This window comes from Oryzias latipes, chromosome 4, assembly GCF_053564925.1.
Source record: "Oryzias latipes strain Hd-rR chromosome 4, Olatipes_Hd-rR_3.1".
Classification (NCBI taxonomy): Eukaryota; Metazoa; Chordata; class Actinopteri; order Beloniformes; family Adrianichthyidae; genus Oryzias; species Oryzias latipes.
In genome coordinates, this window is record NC_136240.1 from 16,844,566 (window position 1) to 16,866,961 (window position 22,396).

The 22,396-nt window shown below is 40.2% G+C and overlaps 1 protein-coding gene across 5 annotated transcripts in view; it reads right to left on the reverse strand.

Moving 5' to 3' along the window:
- dennd1b (DENN/MADD domain containing 1B) overlaps positions 1 to 22,396 on the reverse strand; it is a 105,806-nt gene that overhangs the window by 53,989 nt on the left and 29,421 nt on the right. For all 5 annotated transcript variants that reach the window (XM_011474043.4, XM_078945883.1, XM_011474042.4 and 2 more), the window contains exons 4-6: positions 7,144 to 7,193; positions 5,311 to 5,430; positions 559 to 628 (exon numbers count right to left, since the gene is read on the reverse strand). In XM_011474043.4, the coding sequence (XP_011472345.1) occupies positions 559 to 628; positions 5,311 to 5,430; positions 7,144 to 7,193 (240 nt within the window). The remainder of the gene's footprint in view (positions 1 to 558; positions 629 to 5,310; positions 5,431 to 7,143; positions 7,194 to 22,396) is intronic.

The following is a 22,396-nucleotide window of genomic DNA, read 5'->3' on the forward strand; positions in this document are numbered from 1 at the left end:
ATGACAATTGAAAAGTGGTCCCAGAGCTCTCTGCATCTCTCCCTGGCTCTGTCTGCTTCCCCTCCTTCTTCCCTTCCCTTCAATCTAAACAGTGGAACATCACCTACACCCTATGCACTAGACGCTGCACATCTCCCCAGTTTGTTGCATATTTTACAGTTCCCCTCCCTTTGCTAGTACAATGCAGGGAATAGTCAGGGGAGAACAAGCATTTGTGTGCATGCTGTGTATAGAGTGTGGGTTTTCTCTTAACGATTTGTTTTCCACTAAATCATCAGGAATAACTTCCAGTGTCAGATCAGCATTTGGTCTGTGAAATGTCAACATTGTTGCAGCTAACAAGAGGAACCAAGTCGAGCCCAAGACGCTGAACAAAACTCGCACAAAAAAGGCAACAAGCAGAACACAGTGGAAGGAAATATCCCACCACAAAACAGACGCAAAGAAAATAAACGGGCTGGGGTTTGGCTTTTTTTTTTTTCTCTCTCTCTTTCGAGGTACAGAAAAGACACTCATCTCTAGACACATGCAATGGTAAAATAAGATGCATTCAATTACCTGGTGTTTCGTTAAATAGTCTGCCAGGGTATTTAGCAGCTTGTAGTAGATTTCAAACCACGGTAGATAACTGCAAGAGTCAGAGAAGATGTATTCATTGGTTATACATGGAGAAGCTTTCATTCATTTCATCATCATCCATAATAAACTGGCTGTACTGAATCAAAGCAGATGAGTGTGTTATTTATTTAAAATACAAGTGTGAAGGGATTTGGTCTCCAGAAAATGTGATTGTGTGTTAGCATCTCTGCCGCCAAACATCTATAAATAATTTCACCTCTTTCTTAAAGATCAAATACATAAAGGGCATCGATGATGGTTTGTGTTCCGCACTACACCTTTTCCAAAGCTCAGAGTCATTGTATAATGACTCTGCTATCTTGTCCTTATTCTGACCCTCTTTCATTCTCATGTTTGTGTCCTTCAAGCCCAAAATAAATGATGGTAGAAGAAAATAAAAGATTTTAGATTCATTAAACAAAAGAAAATAACATTGCTTTTATGTGATGCTAAGGTCTAATATGGTTTTACAAGCATGCTGCTCCCAGATGCACAGATTAAACACACACAAAAAAAGCAGCTCAAACTCTTTCTTCTGCCCCTCTCTCTGCTGCTTTGCATGGCCTTCACATATTTTTAAGAAATCCTTGCCTCGTGTAATTAAAGTAAAATAAATAAATTCATTAAGAAGCTTAGCAATAATTTATACCGTAGCGTTTCTGTTAAAGCTAATCAGTGAATACACCCACCATAAGCTAAAAGCATCTGCAGCATGGCTTTCTTTACAAAGTTGACATTTTCTTGGCCAAGACGGCTCGCTTTGGAGGTGGAAGATGGCCAACATTTTCTTTGGCATTAAAGCTGGAAGGCCTCAGTTCATGTAATGTTATGCAATCAAATAATAAAAACATGGTATCCTATCATCCTATTGAATTTTTATTTAGTTTGGGGTTTTAACATGCAGTTTTGAACAGTGTATGTGTAATGATTCTGCATGTCTTAGCAGAGAGATTAAATAAACAAGAGACCCCCATTAATGCTTCATTAACTCGCCTTGATGTAAGGGATTAAAATTTACATTACTGTCCAAATGAGACAGTCAATCAAAAGTGGTTTTTTTTCTCACTGATAATAAAATTCTCTTGTGCTTCTTCGTGTCAGTAAGGAGAATGAAGTAAATCAAAAGGACAACCTTTCTACCAAAAATCATGGGGAAACACTAATTATTTTTTATCTACTTCACATTAAATTTAAGAGTAAAGTTTTGAGTCCGAGAGCTCGTACTCCTGCCCGGACAGTTGGCTTGAGACAGAGGTGTTCCAAGAACATGGGTCACTGGCTGCTCTGCAGACTGGAATTAACAGACAACAGGAAAAACAATGAAGGGAACCTAATGCAAATTTTCATATCACTAAATCCGCAAGGGGCCAATGACAGACCGGGCTCCCAGAAAAGTGCAGCCATGCGCGCCAATCAGAGGAGCTGAGTGACCATTAGTCTGAAACAATCAGGCTCTTAACATGCCAATATTTTGACATCTGCATGAAGACTTACCACAATCAGGTCACACTTGCAGGAGAGGCTAAATCAAACACGCTTATGTTAATTTCCACGCTGACCGGATCTCAACCTGAAGACCTATTTCTGCTACGTCAAACAAAATACCACATCTGCATATAAGGTCAGTTTACGTTTGAGCTTTATGCTGATAATCACGGGTACAAAAAACCCAAAACACTTATTATCTGCCTCCTCTATGCCTTGTGTTTAAAGGAAAAGACTTCTGGACTTTAATCCTTCATTTTCCACCGTTAAGGGGATGTATATAAGGCTTTTGCTGTCAAAGCAGCCGTCAAGCCTTACAGATCCCACAGTCATTTACGTTCCTCCAGTGAGGTGCTGTAAATCCTGTTTTAGAGGAAAACCCATGATAACTGGCTAAAGCCAGACAACTGTAAGTAACATCCACTGCTCTTTGTCTTTTTCTAATGCAATCCCATGAACTAACCCTAGGTTTTGTACTTCCTCTCCCCACTCCTGCTCTGATCTCTGTTCATGCAAAACTAAAGTTTGGAAAGCTTAGTTAGATACTCCTACTCGTCACAGTTCATTGCTCAGATCTGTTTGTGCTTCGCAAATCCTCCGATACAAGAGAACGGCATCTATCACTGGTGTGCTCAGTGCGTGGGGGCCCCGCAGTCTCTCCAACCATTTTAAACACACGTCTTCTCAAAGTGCCTAGCACTCAAAGAATCAAGCAGCTAATCTGCGATCCACTCACAGCCCAATGCGCTCCCCATCTCTGCCGCAGACCACCTAAAAGTCGAGCCCATCCAACCGGACCAGTACTGTCATGGCCGGATTTCTACATTTCGGTTTTACAAGCACTGTAAATAACCACAGTAAAATAAAACTTGAGCGTTTTCAGAAAACTAAAGACTGAAAGTTTATGTTGTAGCTCTCTTAAGCTGCCACAAACTATGGAAGTCTAGGCACTTTTATTGATGCTCCTCCAATGAGTCTTAAATCTTTCTTAATGTATAGGCATTTGTAATCGTAAGTCAGTGTACACTTTGTGGAAAATTGCGTGACACATTTACTTTCTCAGGTCTGGGGTTAAGTACAGGGAAGGAAGTGTCTTCGAACACCTGAAGAAGTGGCCACGAGCAGCAGCATAATTCCTGAAATTGTCAGCTGGAGCCCCAAATGGAATTTTGTTTTCTTTTTAGCTACAAATAATTAGAAAAGGTCCAAACACAAAAAAATATGTTTTTTTTTTTAAAGAAAATTATGAATTGATGTGGGAAGGGGGAGAAAAAGTAGTTTTTTTTTTGTATTTATTTATTTTTTATTTTAATTATTTTTTGGTGTGTGTGCCTGGAAGAGAGAGGCCTTTTCCTCATGACCACGACATAAGCAATGAGACCACAAAGACCTGTCCACATAAAGCTGTCCTACTCATTAAGGCACTTCCTCCTGTGAGCAGAGGTGACAATTTTATGATCCAAGCACTTCAGCAATCACAGACGCAAACTGTTGTAATGACTTTTATTTTATATTCAGAGGAAACACTTAAATAAACAGTAACAGGGCAGCCTGGCAATTTTATTTTACATTTTAACTGGACAGTCGTGAAAATTTACTTTAGACTTTTAACATGACATTTTTATTGATTTCTCTTTGGTGCCAACGAAATAAAATAGCTTTTTTGTTCTTTTTTCATTATTTTTTCCCCCCAAAGATTTAATTTAAAAACTTGCATAAAAGTATGCATTTCTTACATTTCTAAAATAAGATACTTTTTATGCTTTGGACTGTTTTCATTTGTATTTTGCCAACACAGAGGAGCAATTATAGAATAAACAGGGGGAAGAAATCAGGAGAGGAAAACATAACTGGGGAGCACAAAACAAATTTCAATTAACCAAAAAAAAAATCTATACATTTTATTATTTTAAATGAAGCAAGTCATGCAAACTACTCAGAATGCATAATGAATTTTATACATCATATGTCAAATGAATTAGCATGTCTAACTCAGCGAGAGGGACAGGGGAGCCTCTACTAATTGGCAGTGAAGCTTCATGCATAATTATGGGCCAAGCGTCTTTGCTGTCGCTCTGTGGCAGTAGCCGAATAACGAGGAGAAAAGAGAGGAAGAGACGGAGGGAGAGACAGAGAGCATGAGACGAAGAGGGAGAGAAAAGAAAAACAAAGGCCATGGAAGCTGGCCGGGAAGGGTGGGTGGTGTGTGCGTCTGTGTGTGTGTGTGTGGGGCACCGAGCTTCACAGCAGCTCATGCAGGCAGCGACAAACCCACGACTGTCCATCAACAGCCACACACTCGCACAAACACACACACACAGGCGAACAGCCCTGACAGGAGCGCTGGTTCACTAACAGAGAACAAGGAAAGGCTTTGTGCTCTTTTTCCAGCTTGTTGTTTGTTAAACTGCTCACTACATTAATTAAAAATTCATTCATTTTGGACTTTTTTTTCCAGTTTTTATTAAAGTGTGTGAGTTTGTCCCATGAGAGTTTCACAAGAATGCTTCTTTTTAAACACAGAGTAATTACATATAAACACTTGCCATAATGGAGGAGTCAACTGTTTATAAATTTTGTTGGAGCTTAAATATGTGAAGAAAAACTTATTTAACATTTAAACATGCGCTGATAATATAACCAGTATTAAAATATATCCTTTTATAAAGAAGAACAAGCTGCTAAACATTTAGATATTAGGAGATATACCTTAGTTACATATTTGTGTGGGCAGATGAGAAATATGAATTTGTAATTTTGGCTTCGTGAAGATGTGTGTAAAGAGCAAAAAATAATTGAAGAGGCTGGGTCAGAAATGTGTGTCCTCTTTTAAGATCAGCTATTTTCAAAAAAAGTTTTCCCTCATAAGAATTAAATACAGCGGCTAAAAAATACATATTTATAATAATAAAAATGTAGCTTACTTTTATTTTAGAGTATTTAAAAAAAATAAAAACCATTTCGGGCTTTCTTAATAAAGTAGGTTGGGAAAAAAGTATTTTTTAATATATTTTTTTATTAATTAAAAGACTTAAAGTGAAAAGTTAAATGTAGTGTTGTGTTTGTATTTTAGAAAAATCAAACTCTGTTTTGACATTTGGAATTGATGATGGTGTAAAATCTATATTAATAATAGCTAAAATAATTTTTAAAATACTTTGAATGTTTAAGCCATATTTTGCAGACAAAGTTGAAAAAGTATATTACCTGAGAAGACATATGCAGACCCGGCAGCCTTGAGTGAGTCGACAGAAACCAAACCTCTGCTTGCTGTCAATATCCGTGAGCACAAAGGTAAAATTCTGTCCCACTTGATTCTGGGAAACCCTATCCCAGAAGGGAAAAAATATATATAGTTTAGGCACACAAGCACCTCAAGCCGAAATAACCAGAAGCACATCAATAAAATATAGTACGTAGTATAAATCCAAGATTTTTTAATTGTGTAAAAATCCAAATTTTGATCAGCTTAATCATACAAACTCTACAATCAAAGTGACTGACAAATGGTTGAAAGTGATATCAAACATTTTAAGTTTGAGTGCAGGGAAGACTAAAAAATAAGCATGTAGCTCAGCTCACAAGTCCACCACTAGATGGCAGCAGTTCAGCTTCAGTGAAACAGCAACTCCACTGTGTCTCTGACTTCCACAGTCACAGCTTTTCTGGAACTCATTTAGCGGGGCCAGGTTATTTGAATATCCAGCTTTTGCTGGGCCACACAATATTGTTTGCTGATAAGACAAGGTAATACCAACTTGTTTTTTTTTTTTTTTACAAACACAAAAGTTAAAGGGACAGAATAATTCATTTGTTTTTGTTGTGTGCAAAAAAGGTGCCTCAAAAATCAGGGATTCAAATCTTGACAAAGTCAAAATGATCCATGTGGAGAATTGTCCTTCCCCTCCCCTCTGCAGGAATTTTTATGATCATATGATGCTGCATACAAAAATCTATTTTGGAACCAACAATTACAAAAAATTTGAATGCGACTCAAATCACTCAGATAAGAGTCAAAGTTATAATTACAGACCTACATTATTACATCATTATATTCATAACTGAGTGATGTAAAAAAAATGGTCATGATCCATGTCTTTTCAGAACATCACTACTGTATTAGGTGATTCTTGATAATAAAATATGATGCTTATCAAGTACGTCTAGCACAATAAACACAAGTAAAAATAAATACCGCATGGGATTCTGGGAAAGTGTTGCTAGTTTGTGTAGTTGAAAATCCTGCTTTTAGGCCGACAGGTGTGCCACATTTATTTTGAAGGGTTGTAACAGGAAGTTTGTTTTTTCTTCTTATTGGTTCACTTGACAATTAAAAAAAAGAAAGAAAACCCCTTGAGAGTGTTTGTTCAAGGTGAAAAAAAATCCTCAGCTACACCCAGTGTGCTGCATTCATGGACATGTAGGACATTTGCACAGAACATTTCCTTATTCTAGTTTCTAGAGATTGTGCTTTGAGCTACTCAAAGTTGCTCCTCGGCCACATTTGGCCAACAGGCTGCCATTAGAACCCCCCGGGCCTTAGTCTTGACACCTGAATGTAATTTTCCAGATTTAAGAAAGAGCCAACTACATTCAGACGGCGTTGAATCTGAACTACAGTACGCTTAGAGAAAATCCTGCTTATTGGTGAAACTATAAAAACATGTTAAATTTACAGCTGTCTCAGATGACCTGCTTACCTCATTTGTTGTAATAAAATCATCAATATTATAATCAGCATTAACATTCATGTAGAGTTGTAGTTTTCTGTTTTGACAGTTTGAATTATTGTAAAGGAGCTGCATTATGGTTCGTCACATGAGGAACTGACAAACATCTTTACGCAGTAGCAAGTGACAACAGCATTACAAATCTGTTAAACTAGAGTTTATAAGAGCATTTTTAATCATCCATGAAATAGGCTTTTTTTAATTAAATTTAATTCAATTATGAAAAAAAAGTACCAGCAACTATACATTCTTTTGAATGTTTTTAAAGTGAGCAGCACTTCATAAAACAAGAGAGGGATGGGTATCGTACCTTTCAACGTCAAAGGGAAAGCAGAACTTTGGTAACGTCTGAAGGACCTCCTGAGAAACCAGAACACACACACTTTTAAACACACATACACATCAGAGATTAAACCAACAAGATTGTGTACTTCAGTATGAAACCCTCTTGGGTTTTAACAAAGAGGCCTAGGGTTAGGCTATCAAACTGACTGAACAAAATGGGGATTAATGCTAAATGCTACTGATAGCAATCTGACATACTCTTCACAACCCAAACACTGTAGCCTAAATGCACTTAGTCCTAATGAATGGGCCATGTAAACCACTTCATTTGGCAGAACAGCGTGGAAACGCTCCCTTCTTTAAACGTGAAGGGAGTGACCTCCGATCCACAGCTTGAATAATTAGCAGTTAATAAGTTCATCGATTATGAGATGCCAAACGGAGATGAAAGGATGAAGGAAGACAGAGAGAGAAAAAGAAAGAAAGGAAGCAGGCAAGGTTGGGGGGGGGGGGTTGCAACACCAAGGCTATGGTGGCAGATTGTAGTGACAATGGGCTAAGCAGCTTCGTGGGGTTAAGAGGTAGGAAGAGGGGGGTACAAGCCTTCGGGGCTTTACCTCCCAAAACCTCCCCTGCGAGTTGCAAGACTGTGGGGATAGTGACAGTCTGCATGGTCTCGGAGCTGGGGGTGGGGGCACCTATCCACCAGTGGCATATGGATTTAGACAGGGAGCATGAACAGAGCAGAGCACCATATGGGTGAGCCACTCCAGACCAGCCACGCAGCCACAGAGCACTAGGTCTCCTCGGCTCTGTTGCTCCATCTCCTCATCTTCTTGGCTACTAACCTGGTCCGATCTGGACGCCAGGTCCTCTTTTGGCCGCCTGTCTTTCTGCTACCTCTCTCTCAGCTCAGGCCAGACAACGCCAACTACAGAGACTAATCCTGGGTACTGACTGGCTTTCTACTAAGACCTGGCCTTCCTTGCCATCTCTCTCTTCCCCTACTACTTGCTTGCCAAACTCAGCCTCAGAGCCCGAGGTTGGTGTCTTCTTCCTGACAGGACATGTCCAAGCTGTGAGTGATGCTGCCACTGCTTCTACATCTATCTGCCTCCCCGGAGACTGATCTGGACGACAGGTTGGGTGTCTGCTGCTCCTGCTGTCTACGGTCACTAAAACCTCACCACAGGGTGCAGTCACCGATTCCTTCACAACCCCCACCCCAATGAAACTTAAATCAGCCACCCAAGCACAAAAAAAACACAACAACAGACAAGCAACCAACAAAAAACTTTGACAAGTGTGTGTGTGGGAAATGAACATTTGAATCCATGAAGTATGCAAGTGTCTGTCTGCTTCAAGGACTTCATTCAGACTGAGGGTGGTGAGGCCTGTGCACGTACATATATGTGTGTGTGGGTGGCTAAGTTTAACTGGGCTTTACTGCTTGTTTGTATGTGCCTACATATGGAGAAGGAAGGAGGGGATGGAGGGGAGGCAAGATGGGAGAAAATGGTTGTTGGTTTTTTTTTTTTCTTATCTGGATCTGTGATGAAGTTGAGAACTCAACAAAGACGGAGGGCTCAATGGCAGAGGAGGTCTCTGTGTTGTGAGACGGTGTGCATGAACATGTGCGACTAAGTCTTGGCGTGTGCGGCTGCAAAACTGTCACAGATATCAGAACTGCCGTCGCTGTACGCGTTTGTTACTATTATTAACCACCATGTAAGCACACCAATATGTTCCAGAGAGCCCTCCCTGGCACACTGCATATGGCACACCACACCCCCTCCCCATCCACCACACACGCACACACACAGTCACACACACACAGGCACTTGTTTTCCCTCCAAATAAAAACATTCGACTTGCCAGATTTCAGTTGTCAGGACTCCGCCCACATCAGGTATCCAAGGTATCCACTTTTGACTGACAGCCCTCATACAGGACCAGAAAAGCATTGATGTGCTATGAGTAAATTATATGTAGCTCATTTAATCTTTGCCACTTTTTAACAAACACAATGTGAGTAGATGACATTTTTTCTTCATTTGTGGTTGATGATCCGATTCATAGTCCATATTGGTTTCATTTTGATCTGATTTACTGACCTAAAATCGATGCAGGACATCTTTAGCCAAAACTTCAACCAGTGTGACCAAGATAAATACCTGGATACTAAACAGTGCAGGTAAAGTTTTCCACATTCCTTGCAAGATAATCAAATGCAAATTAAAAATGTGTACAAACAAGTACACAAGCATAAATGACAAATCTATTCACATTTAAAGTTCAGGCCCATGTTGCTTGAACATTATTCGAACATTCTACCACACTATATGGTCTTTCAATGTGTCTTCACACATTGGACTGTTAATCACGTGTGTCGTCTGCTGGGAAGGTACTTGGTCGTTTTTCCATTATAGTAAATTAAACCTACCATACCTCAAACCAAAAATGTATTTTCCAATATCGATATTGGAAAATACCCTCAGACAGATTGATCTGGTTGGATTGTAGCTATAAAAAATTAAATCCTCAATTCAGTTGAATAATCAAACACCTCCATCTCATACATTAGAATTTTTTTTGTCCCACTTGCTTAATAGATGAATAATAATTTTTGATTGATGAACAAGTTTTCTTCAATAGTATTTAATATTTAATTTTTTGGTCTACACACTTCTTTAAACAAAAACTTTTTTTTAATCACATTCTGTCCAGTTTGTATAACATAAAACTAAATTGAGTGTCACTTGGATGAATAAGAGTCTTCACTGACTTACATTTTTTTGTGAAATGAAATTCTTTATGATACTGCATACAGCCTGATTCATTTCTCCATGCATTTTGATTTTTATCCACAAAAAAACACTGATGCTAATAAATAAAAAAGAACTAAAACATTCTACGGCAAAGATTAAAGTCAACACTCAACACTTCTTTTCCAGTTGAATTTGTATATTTGAAAGCACTAATTGAAAACCATTTTAATAAACTTGCCAGGGTTATGACTTAACCCTGTAATGTTGATTTCACAATGGAACTGTTTAAGCCGTGACATAAACAGTGAGTGCAAAACTCAAAACCCTTTTCCTCATCTGTTTACCTGTTTTCTGTTCCACATGTATGACTGGTAACTCTTAGGCATCTGCGGCTTTCTTCCCATCACTGGGCTCCTTACCATTGGGATATCAACCCAACTGGCACAAAGGGGTGTTCCTCTACAGTTTCTCAGTATAGTAAACACAGACACAAACACACACATAAACACAAACACTCCCCCACTTGCCATTTTCCCAAGACAAAAGAAAAAGAAGCAGCTAATATATTTGCCGCTTTGTGAGGGGGTGGGAGGGTGAATGTGCTGCTAGGCTGGGCTTGGCAGACTGATGTGTGTGCGTGTGCTGTTTATCGTGAGTGGAGACAGGGGTATCACTCAGTGAGACAGAATGCTCTGGGTTCCCCCAGCGGACACTCCTGCTATCACGGCACCGCAAAACTACAGCGGCTCACAGCAGCACCATGCCCCCGCAGAGAAGCTGCGAACATCAACTAACTTTGCAGCAAAGGGTGGCGCTCCAGCTTTCTACTCTTAAAAATAGGCCTAAACTTTGCTTTTAATCCTGCTTTCCTCCAATTGCTTCAGAAGAAATTGCGCTGGGATAGGCTATATATAGTTTTAGCGTCGCTCCGGGTTCTGGGGAGATCTGCCACGTGACGTCTCAGACTGTGTGGGCTGTGCTTCTCTGTCTAACACACTTATGCCTGCACTTCCCTCCTAAATGGTCAGCATTATTAAAAAAGGGAATGTGAGGTTTCAAAATTACATGAAGCAAGTAGAACAAGTATTTTTAAACAAATGTAAATGCATCAATCCCAGTGTCTCATGTATTTGGGTGTGAACTTCAGGAGAAAAAGTCAATTTTCCATGCTCCTCACAAATAAATGCAGAGAACTGCTGGACAGAAATGTGACCAAAAAGGAGGGGGGAAAAACAGGGACAGAGTATGATGTGAATGGAAAAAACATCGCAGGGAGAAAGACAGGCAGATAGACTGACTGACAAAAGTGAATGTCACAGGGAAGGGAGAGATGGAGGATGATGGACACAGGAGCAAGAGGGGGAGGAATGAGAAACAGCTCAGTTCATGCACCTCTCCCTTTGCACCTAGGACTCCTCCCAAGGGGGGCTCAAGACTTTAAGCCCCTGCCCTGCTTTATATTCCCTTGGCTACTGCAGTCAGATCAATGCAGCTAGCTACCAACTGTAACTTAAACTTCAGTTAGGACTCCAGAGCCCATGTTAGGGAGCAGGTTTGAAAGATAGAGGGTGGTGGCAGACACATTTGTGAAAAGTATTGCTGGTATATTCTACACAATCTTTCTAGGCCTATATCAATTAGCCAGTTAGCTCATCTAGATAATACAAACTTAAACTATCTGAGCCATTTTCAAATCATTCTGTATTTCAGATTTCAAAAAATAATTTTCTATACTTTATTTATTTATATATATATACAGTGTATTGCTGTGTCTGGACAAAATCATAGTATACCCTAAGCAGGTTGTACGTCCAGTACAGATCATTTAGATTTCTGATTCGCGGTGCATTGTAAATGTTCAGTTATTTTGCAACCTATGAAATAATCACACATAGAATTTAGTAGACAATTATTTGCAGAAGTAACTTTTACAACTGAAGGGCATTTTAGAGTTAGGTTCCACTGTAGAGCTGGGTTACAAGTAGATGTTAAATTAATTTACCTTTAAAGTAATTCTTGTATTTTTCAGTTAGTTTTTATTGTAAGGAATTATCATTTTATCCATGAATATTTCACCTTTGTACAATTTATATCACGAGTTATGTCAAAGTACTTGTTTATTCATTTTAAGTTTAGTTCAACGAAAGATCTTCAGAAACATTTTCTGAAAGAATAACAGCATTTCTACAAACATGATGCTTCATTTGGGACTAAAATATTTCTAAAAGATGACTGGTTTGTTTCCAGAAGAAGCAGTCATACTTTTCTCAAAGCTCCAAAAGCTACTTCTGTTTTAGCCAGACAGCTGCATGTTGCACCAAATCACAAACATCTTATATTAAAGCAAACAAGGTGCAACTTGGCTACCTGGATGAGTGGTGAAACATTTCAAGAAGAGAAGACAATGCGTCCAAATGCCAAAATTCAACTTCAAAACAACTTTGCCGGGATGCATGACGATCTTCATCAACATGAAAGCAAGCATTTGTTCTTCCAATGGTCCACATTCCTACGGTTACTTTAAAAATTAACAAAAACTTTGGTAAAAATTTGAGGCTTAATTGTAGTAGAGCGCAATTAAAGTTGTCAAGAAAAACTTTTATGCTGGTTCTCAAGATACATCTCTGCTAAACCTGCTGCTCAACCTGGATCAGGTGTTTTTGGAGAGTAAGAAGACACAAAGACATGGAGGGAAACAGGACTCTGGTGCTCAAGGTCTGCAGTTAAATATGTGTTAAACACCATTCCTGACGCAACCAGGGTTTGATCAGACCTATTAAAACTTGCAGTGCTCATGTCAAGGCCAGTGTCTAATGTTCTTCGGGCCAAAGGCCTCATCAAAACTGGAAAAAAAGAAAGAAATTTGGGAGGCTTTTCCAAGTGTCTTTATTCAAAATTGTAGACTGATCTTAAATTACAGGTCAAATCTGGAAACACCTTCGAACAACATTGTTAAAAGGGAATAAAGGCCCTTCTTGTCTGTACTATAATGGCCAAAACGAGTTCGAATATAGCTTCCTTGAATGCAAACACAGTCAGGCCGAGCTAGCTTGAGGAAAGCAGGGGCTATGGAAACCCATCCAGCCATGGACAGCATAACGACAAATCAGCACTGGAAACAGTCTAAACTCACCCTTCCTTCACCTCCTCTTCCAGCACACTTCTCTGCCCTCTTTATCACCTCCTCCTTTCCTTGCATACTCTCCCATTCCTTCCAACCCCCAACCTCCATCCTCTTTCACCTCCCTCCCAAACCCCCTGTCGTCTTCTAGATCCCCCTTCCTGCATACCCCACCTTTTCCTCACCCTTACCAACACCCCTCGTCCCCTCTTTTGCCCCCCTTTTCCCAATTAGTCAGTCTGTGTGCAGCTACCCAGCCGATCTCTGCCCATCCTGCCAGTGCTGGTTCGCTCACCCAGCCCCTCTGGCGAACATGACAAAGAGAGATCCTCAGTATTCAAACAGACTCACTGCTTTCAAATGCCGAATGGCAGGGTCGACCTGGGTGCAGCTTTAAGCAAAATATTCAAATTCTCAGCTTCTCTTTTTTAAGAATTTGCATGGATATGCATTCATTTGCAATGTGTAAAGGCACAAGGACAGCTGAGCCTTGGTTTCTGAGCAGGAGGAGAAAAAAAATAATGCATAGTTAAAACCGTATGATGGCATAAAATCTTTATTAGGTTAGCATGGTGCGTTGAAACTACGATTTTTATCATTTTTAAATCTGCACTGTTACACACAAATGGCTAAGATCCTGAACAACTGTTGAGCTCCTACCAACTGACAGTAAATTAACTGCAACTTGGTTTTTGAAGCGAGCAATCTAATTTACAATAAACACCAAACTTCCTGTTTGATTTCACCAGGATTTCCTGATGTCGTTATCTGCAAAATGCACCACATACTGAGATGGTGGCACAGCGGCAATTACATAGAATAAAATCAAGAGACAATAAGGGACGCACATTCATCATTTAGTTTCTTGAAGAAAACATCAGAAAAGAAACGGAACAAACAACAAAGACTAGTTAAGATGAATATTGTGCCATATCTAAAATAAGAGGGAAATATCTGTAATTAACAATTATAACCAAATACACAAATAGGGATTTCTTCAAAACTTAAATCAGATTTAAACAACTGTTTGATAGAACCTCTTTCTCGTTGTTTATCATACAATCTTGTACAAAAACATTTTCGCTCCAAAAGTAGGAAACAGAGACTCAACGATCACCGTCTTTTAACAAGGCCATGATTGTAAAATCTCAGAAGGAAAAATTCACAGATAAACACGTCTTAAAAACGTATCGATAATCAGTGACAAATTGAGATAAATACCACATCTGAAAGACAGGAAATAGAACAACTTGGTTTCTGTTTCGGCTTGCATATACTGGGACATTCCAGCTAAAGCAAAGCAAAATAAAAATTAAAAAATCAGCTCATACAAATGGAGAATAGAGCAAACTAATCATTTAAAGTGACTGAGAAAAGTGATTCACAAATATTTTTAACAAATCAGGAGATTTGTCATCCAAAGTTAAAGGTACTTGCAAAACTGTCAGATCTGTACCTAGATGATTGCCCACCTTAACTGAACTGCAGTGTAAAGAAGAGCTAGGTAAATTCTGTTAGACTGACTGCAACACACTGAAAACAACTATTTCAACAAGTATTGCTAGTAAACAGGCTTTTACAAGTAACTTTGCATTAAAGAATGTTTGGAACTGTAAAGAGAAAAACCAAAAACACTGCTGGGTGATTTTTCCAAGCTTTTCCTTAATCAATGTCAATATTTCATGTGTGTAAAAGTTCAGTTTTCCATTCAAAGTCACAAGAACATACATAAATCAATCATTAGCCACGAATGTGCTAAACCATTTGAACTGAAAGAAAATCACCAAATTTGGGTAAAGCGGATATCTAGTATCAGAATGAGCCACATGTGACAGAAACAGAGCAGATGTCACAGATGTGAAGGTGGAATAATAACCTGCAAATGGCAAGAATAGAAGCAGAAGAACAACGGGCAGAGAGAGCCTCCTCAGGCCGCTGCAGACTTCAGACCCTGCAGAGATTCCTTTCATTAGGATTTAATAGTATGCTGCCGGGTTACCATTCTGACCTGCGCTCTGTGCAGGTAATAAGAACGGCCTTCAGTGCTGGACCAAAGCAACACAGCTGGTTCAGCAGGGGGAAGGCGAGATACGGGGGGGGAGGGCTTGCATGAGCCGATGAGGTGCACTTTCAAACTGACACGAGGACATTGCATTTCAGATTTTTGTTTCCACTGATTGGAAAGAGAGATGGAGGAGAAGAGGATGTTTTAGTCCTTCTTGAGGGTTTTTTTTTTCCTTTCCAAGTCTCTCTCCAGGTTTCTGATCCCAATGACCCCGCTGCTGCAGATCGTCTCTGGTGAGAGGGGTTACTGTGATTGGCAGCAGTCCCACGCCATCCATGGCTTTCTTTGCAAGTGTTGAAGGTGCCAGATTGATGTTGGGTTTTTTCATGCACTTGCCAATACAGCCCATTTACACACTCTTGCGTTTTTTGCTATTTGTTTTGCCTGACAGGAAAAACAATCTGTTTATAATCTGTTGTTCAGGTTATCCTTAAGGACTTCACTAAGCCAACATGGACAAAACAGTTGCCTTTGTTTGGGCCCCTGTGAACCACTCAATAGCACATTTCCATTGGCCTCAACACCTTCTATTCACATTTTGACCAAGGCATTCCCGGGAAACTAGCATCACAGAGGGAAATCACTTCTGTCTCTATGACAACATCTTTCCAGTTTTATTTTTCCTGAAGTTTTCCATTGCGTAACTTGAAACAAGTGAGCATCCAACATGTCTGATTGATGTTTTGTATTTTCTGGTAAGCTGGTACGTTGCTTAGAGACCAAGTATGGAACATCAACGACTGGACTGAGCATTATTCTGGGGCTAATACCCCGTCCTGCTGATGTCCTTCCTACATCTCACAGATGGACTCAGACTGGGGAGAGCGGCAGTATTATCCCTGCGCTGAGATCTTCAACTGAATACATTACCATGTGATAGGGGGAGATGTCTCTTTTTCTAACACACACACAAACACACTTGTGGTGTTGAGCCAAGAGAACTGCATATGCCTCAAACATACAAGCATTGGTTTCATTAATGAAGTGCCAGAAGGGGAGGGACAGGGATGTAGCACCAGCAAGTGTGTGTGTGTGTGTGTGTGTGTGTGCATGTAGGGGTATAAGTGTGTGTGTATGTGCGTGCACCAAGCAGCCAGGGGGGATTTCCTTCTTTAAGCTTTCAACTCCCAGCGGGCTGAGCTCGACTGTATGAACCCTGATGTGTGCCTGCCTCCAACACATGGCGTCACACACCCTCACAAACACACACACACTCGTGCACAAAAAGAATGTATACACTGAAGCTCAGCGGGGGAGCCGTACTGCAACAGCGCCTTCCAAACATTTGGCCACGGACGTCTCATTGACAGATGTACATGGAATCTAGCAGAGAGGGTCAGGTCATTGCTGCACCCTCCTCTTCCTCCCCTTTTTATCGTTCCTCTCTCTCCATCACAGTTTTTGTTTGCCATTTGTTTTGCTTCTGTCAGTGACTGGTGGCAGTGGGTGTGCTATATGTAGGGCTGCTTGCTAATTAAGCCACAATGCTCTCTGGGAGACAGATCCTTTCAAAACAGCATTTTGTACTCAAGATAAAACTTTGTTCTTCGTTAATAAAAATCTAAAAAAAAAATAAAAAAAGCACAGGGATGCAAAAAATAAATGACAAGGCGCCACATAAGTAAAGTTTTGTCCCATCCACAGAAAACGTCCTCTTCCTCATTCTTAAATCTCTGTTCCGTTACTTTGACCACAAACGGTTTAAAGGAGACCTTAAGAGCATGACAGTGACATCAGTCAGTTGAACTCTTGAGCACTGGAAATGCAAGGGACATACAGTGGTGGACAAAATTGTTGGTACCCCTCAGTTAAAGAAAGTCCACAATGCTCAATGAAATGACTTGAAACCTTCAAAAGTAACAAATTAAAATTTATTGAAAATTAAAGAATCAAAATCAGCAATTACTTTTGAGTTGTTGATTAACAGAATTATTTTTTAAAAACAAACTAATGAAATAAGGCTGGACAAAAATGATGGTACCCATAACTTAATATTTTGTTGCTCAACCTTTTGAGGCAATCTCTGCAATGAAACGGTTTCTGTATTTGTCAATGAGCCTTCTGCACCTGTCCACAGGTATTTTGGCCCACTCCTCCTCAAACTGCTCCAGTTGTCTCAGGTTTGACGGGTGTCTTCTCCAAATGGCATGTTTCAGCTCCTTCCACAGATGTTCAATGGGATTCAGATCTGGGCTCATAGAAGGCCACTTTAGAATAGTCCAACGCTTTTCTCTGAGCCATTCTTGGGGGTTTTTGGCTGTGTGTTTTGGATCGTTGTCCTGTTGGAAGACCCATGACCTGCGACTGAGACCAAGCTTTCTGACACTAGGCAGCACATTTCTATCTAGAATGCCTTGATAATCTGGAGATTTCATTTTACCTTGCACAACTTCAAGACACCCTGTTCCAGATGCAGCAAATTAGCCCCCAAACAGAACTGAGCCTCCTCCATGTTTCACAGTGGGGACAGTGTTCTTTTCGTTGTATGCTTCATTTTTGAGTCTACGAACACAGAGCTGATGTGCCTTACCAAAAAGCTCCAGTTTTGTCTCATCTGTCCAAAGGACATTTTCCCAGAAGCTTTGTGGCTTGTCAACATGCATTTTTAAAATTTCCAGTCTGGCTTTTTTATGATTTCCTTTCAACAGTGGTGTCCTCCTTGGTCGTCTCCCATGAAGTCCACTCTGGCTCAAACAACGACGAATGGTGCGATCTGACACTGATGTACCTTGATCTAGTTCACCTTTAATGTCTCTGGAGGTTCTTCTGGGCTCTTTGGATACAGTTCCAACTATCCGTCTCCTCAATTTGTCATCAATTTCCGTCTTCCGGCCATGTCCAGAGATGTTGGCTACTGTCCCCTGGGTCTTAAACTTCTGAATAATATGTGCCACTGTCCTCACAGGAACTTCAAGCTGCTTAGAGATGGTTTTATAGCCTTTACCTTTACCATGTTTGTCTATAATTTTGTTTCTAATGTCCTGGGACAATTCTCTCCTTCGCTTTCTGTTGTCCATGTTCAGTGTGGTACACAGCTTTTCACCAAACAGCAACGGGACTATTTGTCTCCCTTTAAATAGGCAGACTGACTGATTATGGGTTTGAAAACAGCTGTGATGTCAATTAAAGGACATACCTGAGTTCATCATGACCCCCTGGGCAATTAGTTCTCAGTCTTTTATGTAGGTACCATCATTTTTGTCCAGCCCTAGTTCATTAGTTTTTTAAATAATTCTGTTAATCAACAACTCAAAAGTAATGGCTGATATTGATTATTTAATTTTCAATACATTTTTATTTATTGTCACTTTTGAACGTTTCAAGTCATTTCAGTGAGCATTGTGGACTTTTTTTCTTTCTTTAACTGAGGGATACCAACAATTTTGTCCACCACTGTAGGTCTAACACTACCAGGAGGTAACCATCCAGACATTAAAGTGTAACAATTAACCGATTTTTATTCCTAAAATCCAACCAGATCAATCTAAGTTGTAAATCAAGCCAACCCAAACCGTTATAAAATTGTTTCAAAACTAAATCAATCGATTTTATTGATATTAGAAAATACCATATGGATTGAGGCACGGTAGGTTTTTCTTAATTACTATGATGTAAAAACAACAAGTATTAACACCGTGGCGGAAAAAATAACCAAGCCATCATTACATCTTAAATGTAAAATGTATTTAAGTCTACACTTTCCCTGGAGCCTGGGAAATGAAAGCAGCCAAAAGTACTTAAGCACTGCCTGCGTTTCTTTCTCCAGTCACAAGCTGATGCTAGAGAGATGTGAGCAGCGGGGCGTAAAAACACTTCCAGTTTCCCTCTACCATACTTCTCCCAGAAAGCCAGCCCAGAGGTCAGCACAATCAGAACCTATGAGCAACAAAAGGCCCTAGTTAGGCATCCACCTCAGTGCCTGAGCCAAAGGCCAGCTTAGCAGGGCGAGACTGTCCATTAGGCAAGACCCCGGAAAACCCCAGAGGCGCGAGGTGAAAAGGGTTAGAATGGAGAATAAAAACAGTATCAACCCAGATGCATACACAGACACATTCTCAAAGACATACACAGATCATCTGAGGCCTTGTTTGACACCGCTGTCAGGAGGCAGTGAAGAGGAAAGACAAGACCCTGTGACATCCACAGACATCCTATGCACACACAAAAAAGCATGCACATTTAGACATCTCCATAAATTAAAAGAAAAAAATACAGTGAGAGGTGAGGTTTGTTTTGTTATTTTCCTATTATGGGTCCACATCACCGACTGCAGCAGAACACATTTAAGACTTCATAAAATAAATAATTTTCAATCTTTTTGGAGGATATGGTTGTTTTTGTGTGAATTTGCCTCTGCAGAAATACATTTTTTGCGTAGCACACATTGGGGCTTTGTCCCGCACAGGAAATTGTCGGCAATGTCTCTGGGTCAGTAATGCATTTAAGACGCTAAAATGACGTATACTTGCATAGTGCTTTTCTAACTTTAAAGGCCCATAGCGCTGTACAGTCACAGTCCCATTCACACACACATGCACACACTGCGGCCGAAAACTGGCGCCAACCGTCCACCAGAGGCAAGGTGGGGTTCAGTGTCTTGCCTAAGAACACTTGAACATATCGGCAGGGAAAGTGGGAATTGTACCAACAAACATCAGATCAGACCACCCTACCGCTGCACCACAGCTAATGCAACCAACCTTCATATTTGGCTTTCATGGTTTTTGTTGTCCTCGATAATTGTAGATTCTTTCTATTACTACTTTTACTTAATTTATGTTCAATTTCATGACTGTTTCCCTTTGCTCATCTTTTTGTCATCGTTTTCCACAATAAACAATTTCCACTTCTTTACCTCAATTCACCTGTTCTCTTCCAAGCACTGCTGCTTTTCTGAATCACTCCATCCTTGGGGTGCCATAGAGTCTCCTCTGAGCCCCACATATCATTGCTTAGGTCAGCCTCTCCGGCACCCCGCTAGCCAACCTCTGCACACGCACAGAGACTGTTCCACCAACATTGCACTCTCCATCTTCTTCCTTCCGCAGGGTCAACCCTCGCCTCCCTCAGGGATGAGCCCACCAATCATGTCCATCAGTTTCTCTTCTTTACCCCTTTCTCTCAGACCACTGCGACTTCACCATCCAAATCGACCCGTCTCCCCTGCCTCCCCCCTCCACTGTGGCCACCAATCACAGCATGTCAGCCATCCAGTCCTGATGAAGCATGGTGTCAGAGAAGCACTCAGAGCTGCTGAGGATGAGGCCTCTGGAGACCTGCCGCCTCTCTCCTTCCCTTTCCCTTTGTCGCCCAGTTCTGTCCGAATGGCGACACAGGAAGTTTCTGAGATGGAAGTGAGTGAAGAGGCAATAAGTTTTGATGACATTGTTTTACATTAAAAAAAAACATAAAATAAAGATGTTAATCATGTACAGCACAGACGAAAAGTTTGGACACACCTTCTCATTCAAATGAATGGGAAAGGTGTGTCCAAACTTTTGGTCTATACTGTATGACGTTAGACCAAAACAAGAGCTAAAATATTCACAAAATTTTGAAGATTGATATTAAGTTTTATGTCCATTGATACACAAATTATTCTTTTAGTAGAATTATCATACGGAGCCCATGTCCTAACATTAAGATATAAAAATATATCTTGTTCCCACAGATTAATATCTTGTTCCCACAGATTATTATCTCGTTCGCACGAAATACTATTCCGTTCCCACAAGTTACTATACTACCAATCATTGGTCTTGTTGTTACACCTTGGTCACAAGGACACGGTGATTGGCCAATGATTGGCTGCAAAGCATGCTGGGAAACGTGACGTAGTGCTATTGTTGTTATGCTACGAGCTAAAGGTAAGTGCATCAGGCGAAGCAGCCAGCTTAATATGATATTTTTCAGATTTTCATGGAGAAAATAACAGATCAACCATTCTTGCTTTTATTTTTGCCCCTATTGAATGCTCACAGAGACACGGAAGTAGCGGCAGGAAGCGGCTTTTGCAGCAAGATGACTGAGGGCGTACCAGATCATCATCATGTGAATGAACGTGAATACGATGGATGCTTTGTGCTTTTTGAAATAAATAAATCTGTTCTCTAAACATCCTCCGTGTCTTCAATGCAATGTAATGAGACACACACAGACAGAAATGTGAAGGTATCTGCTGTAAATCTATGACGTAAATTAATAACAGGATATTATCGGCTAGTCAGTTAGCATGTAGCCTAATAGCCTTCGAATGTAAAGCGACTGACTGCTAAAGTTAATAAAAGACAAGTCCTGAATATTATTATTCCTATTCGACCCTAAACTACAATATCAGCTGTCTGTCTGTCAACCGACCAGCCAGTTGCCCAAATGGCGGCATACATCAAAGAGCTCTGCGGCGGCGCTAGTAGTAGCCTAGCAGGAGCTATCGTATGACAAAGCAGCCTAGTTATCATAAATCTTTTGATATTTCTTCTTATATTCATTGAGACGGTAATAAAGTGATCATTTTTGTTTTTCATGTTCCTTTTTTGAACGAATATGGGTCACAGAGACACGGAAGTTACAGCTGAAAGCGGCTTTTGCCGGCGTACAGAGAGCATATCCGCGTGAATAATTATTGCGTTCGAACGAATTAATTATTGCGTTCGAACAACATAATTATTGCGTTCGCACGAGTTAATCATTTCGAGGGAACGGAATAGTATTTAGAGGGAACGCAATAGTATATTGTGTGAACGCAATAGTATTTCGTGCGAACGAGATAATAATATGTGGGAACAAGATATTAATCTGTGGGAACAAGATATATTTTTATATCTTAATGTCAGGACACGGGCTCCGTATTATCAATTTAAATTGAATTCTTTAAAGGCTCCAAGTAATGTTTAACCATCCTTTTGTATCTTGTAATAACAGTCTTGACAGAGTTTAAATTACTATCATATAAAGAAAAGCGAGAGCTGTCTCCTGTCAGAATCAGGTGTTCAGAGGAACTTAGAAGATTATATTTAAAAATAAAAAAACTGATAGAAAGCTTCTCCCTCTGTCCCTTTACCAATACTAATTAGTGGAAGCATCAAGTCTCTTGTCATGGACATCAAACTTAAAAGAAAAAATGCTCCTCTTTCTCTCATTATCTACCTTTAAATGCTCCAATCCAGCATTGTTTTGTTTAACTACATTCGACTTGACAGTAATACTCGTGACAGCGTGATATGCAGTCGTAAAAAAAAGAACTTTCACTTCAGCAGCATGGAGCAGTTTTCCTCCGTCTTACATGCAGCAGACACTGTAAAATCTGAGTCCACAGGTGAAGGTT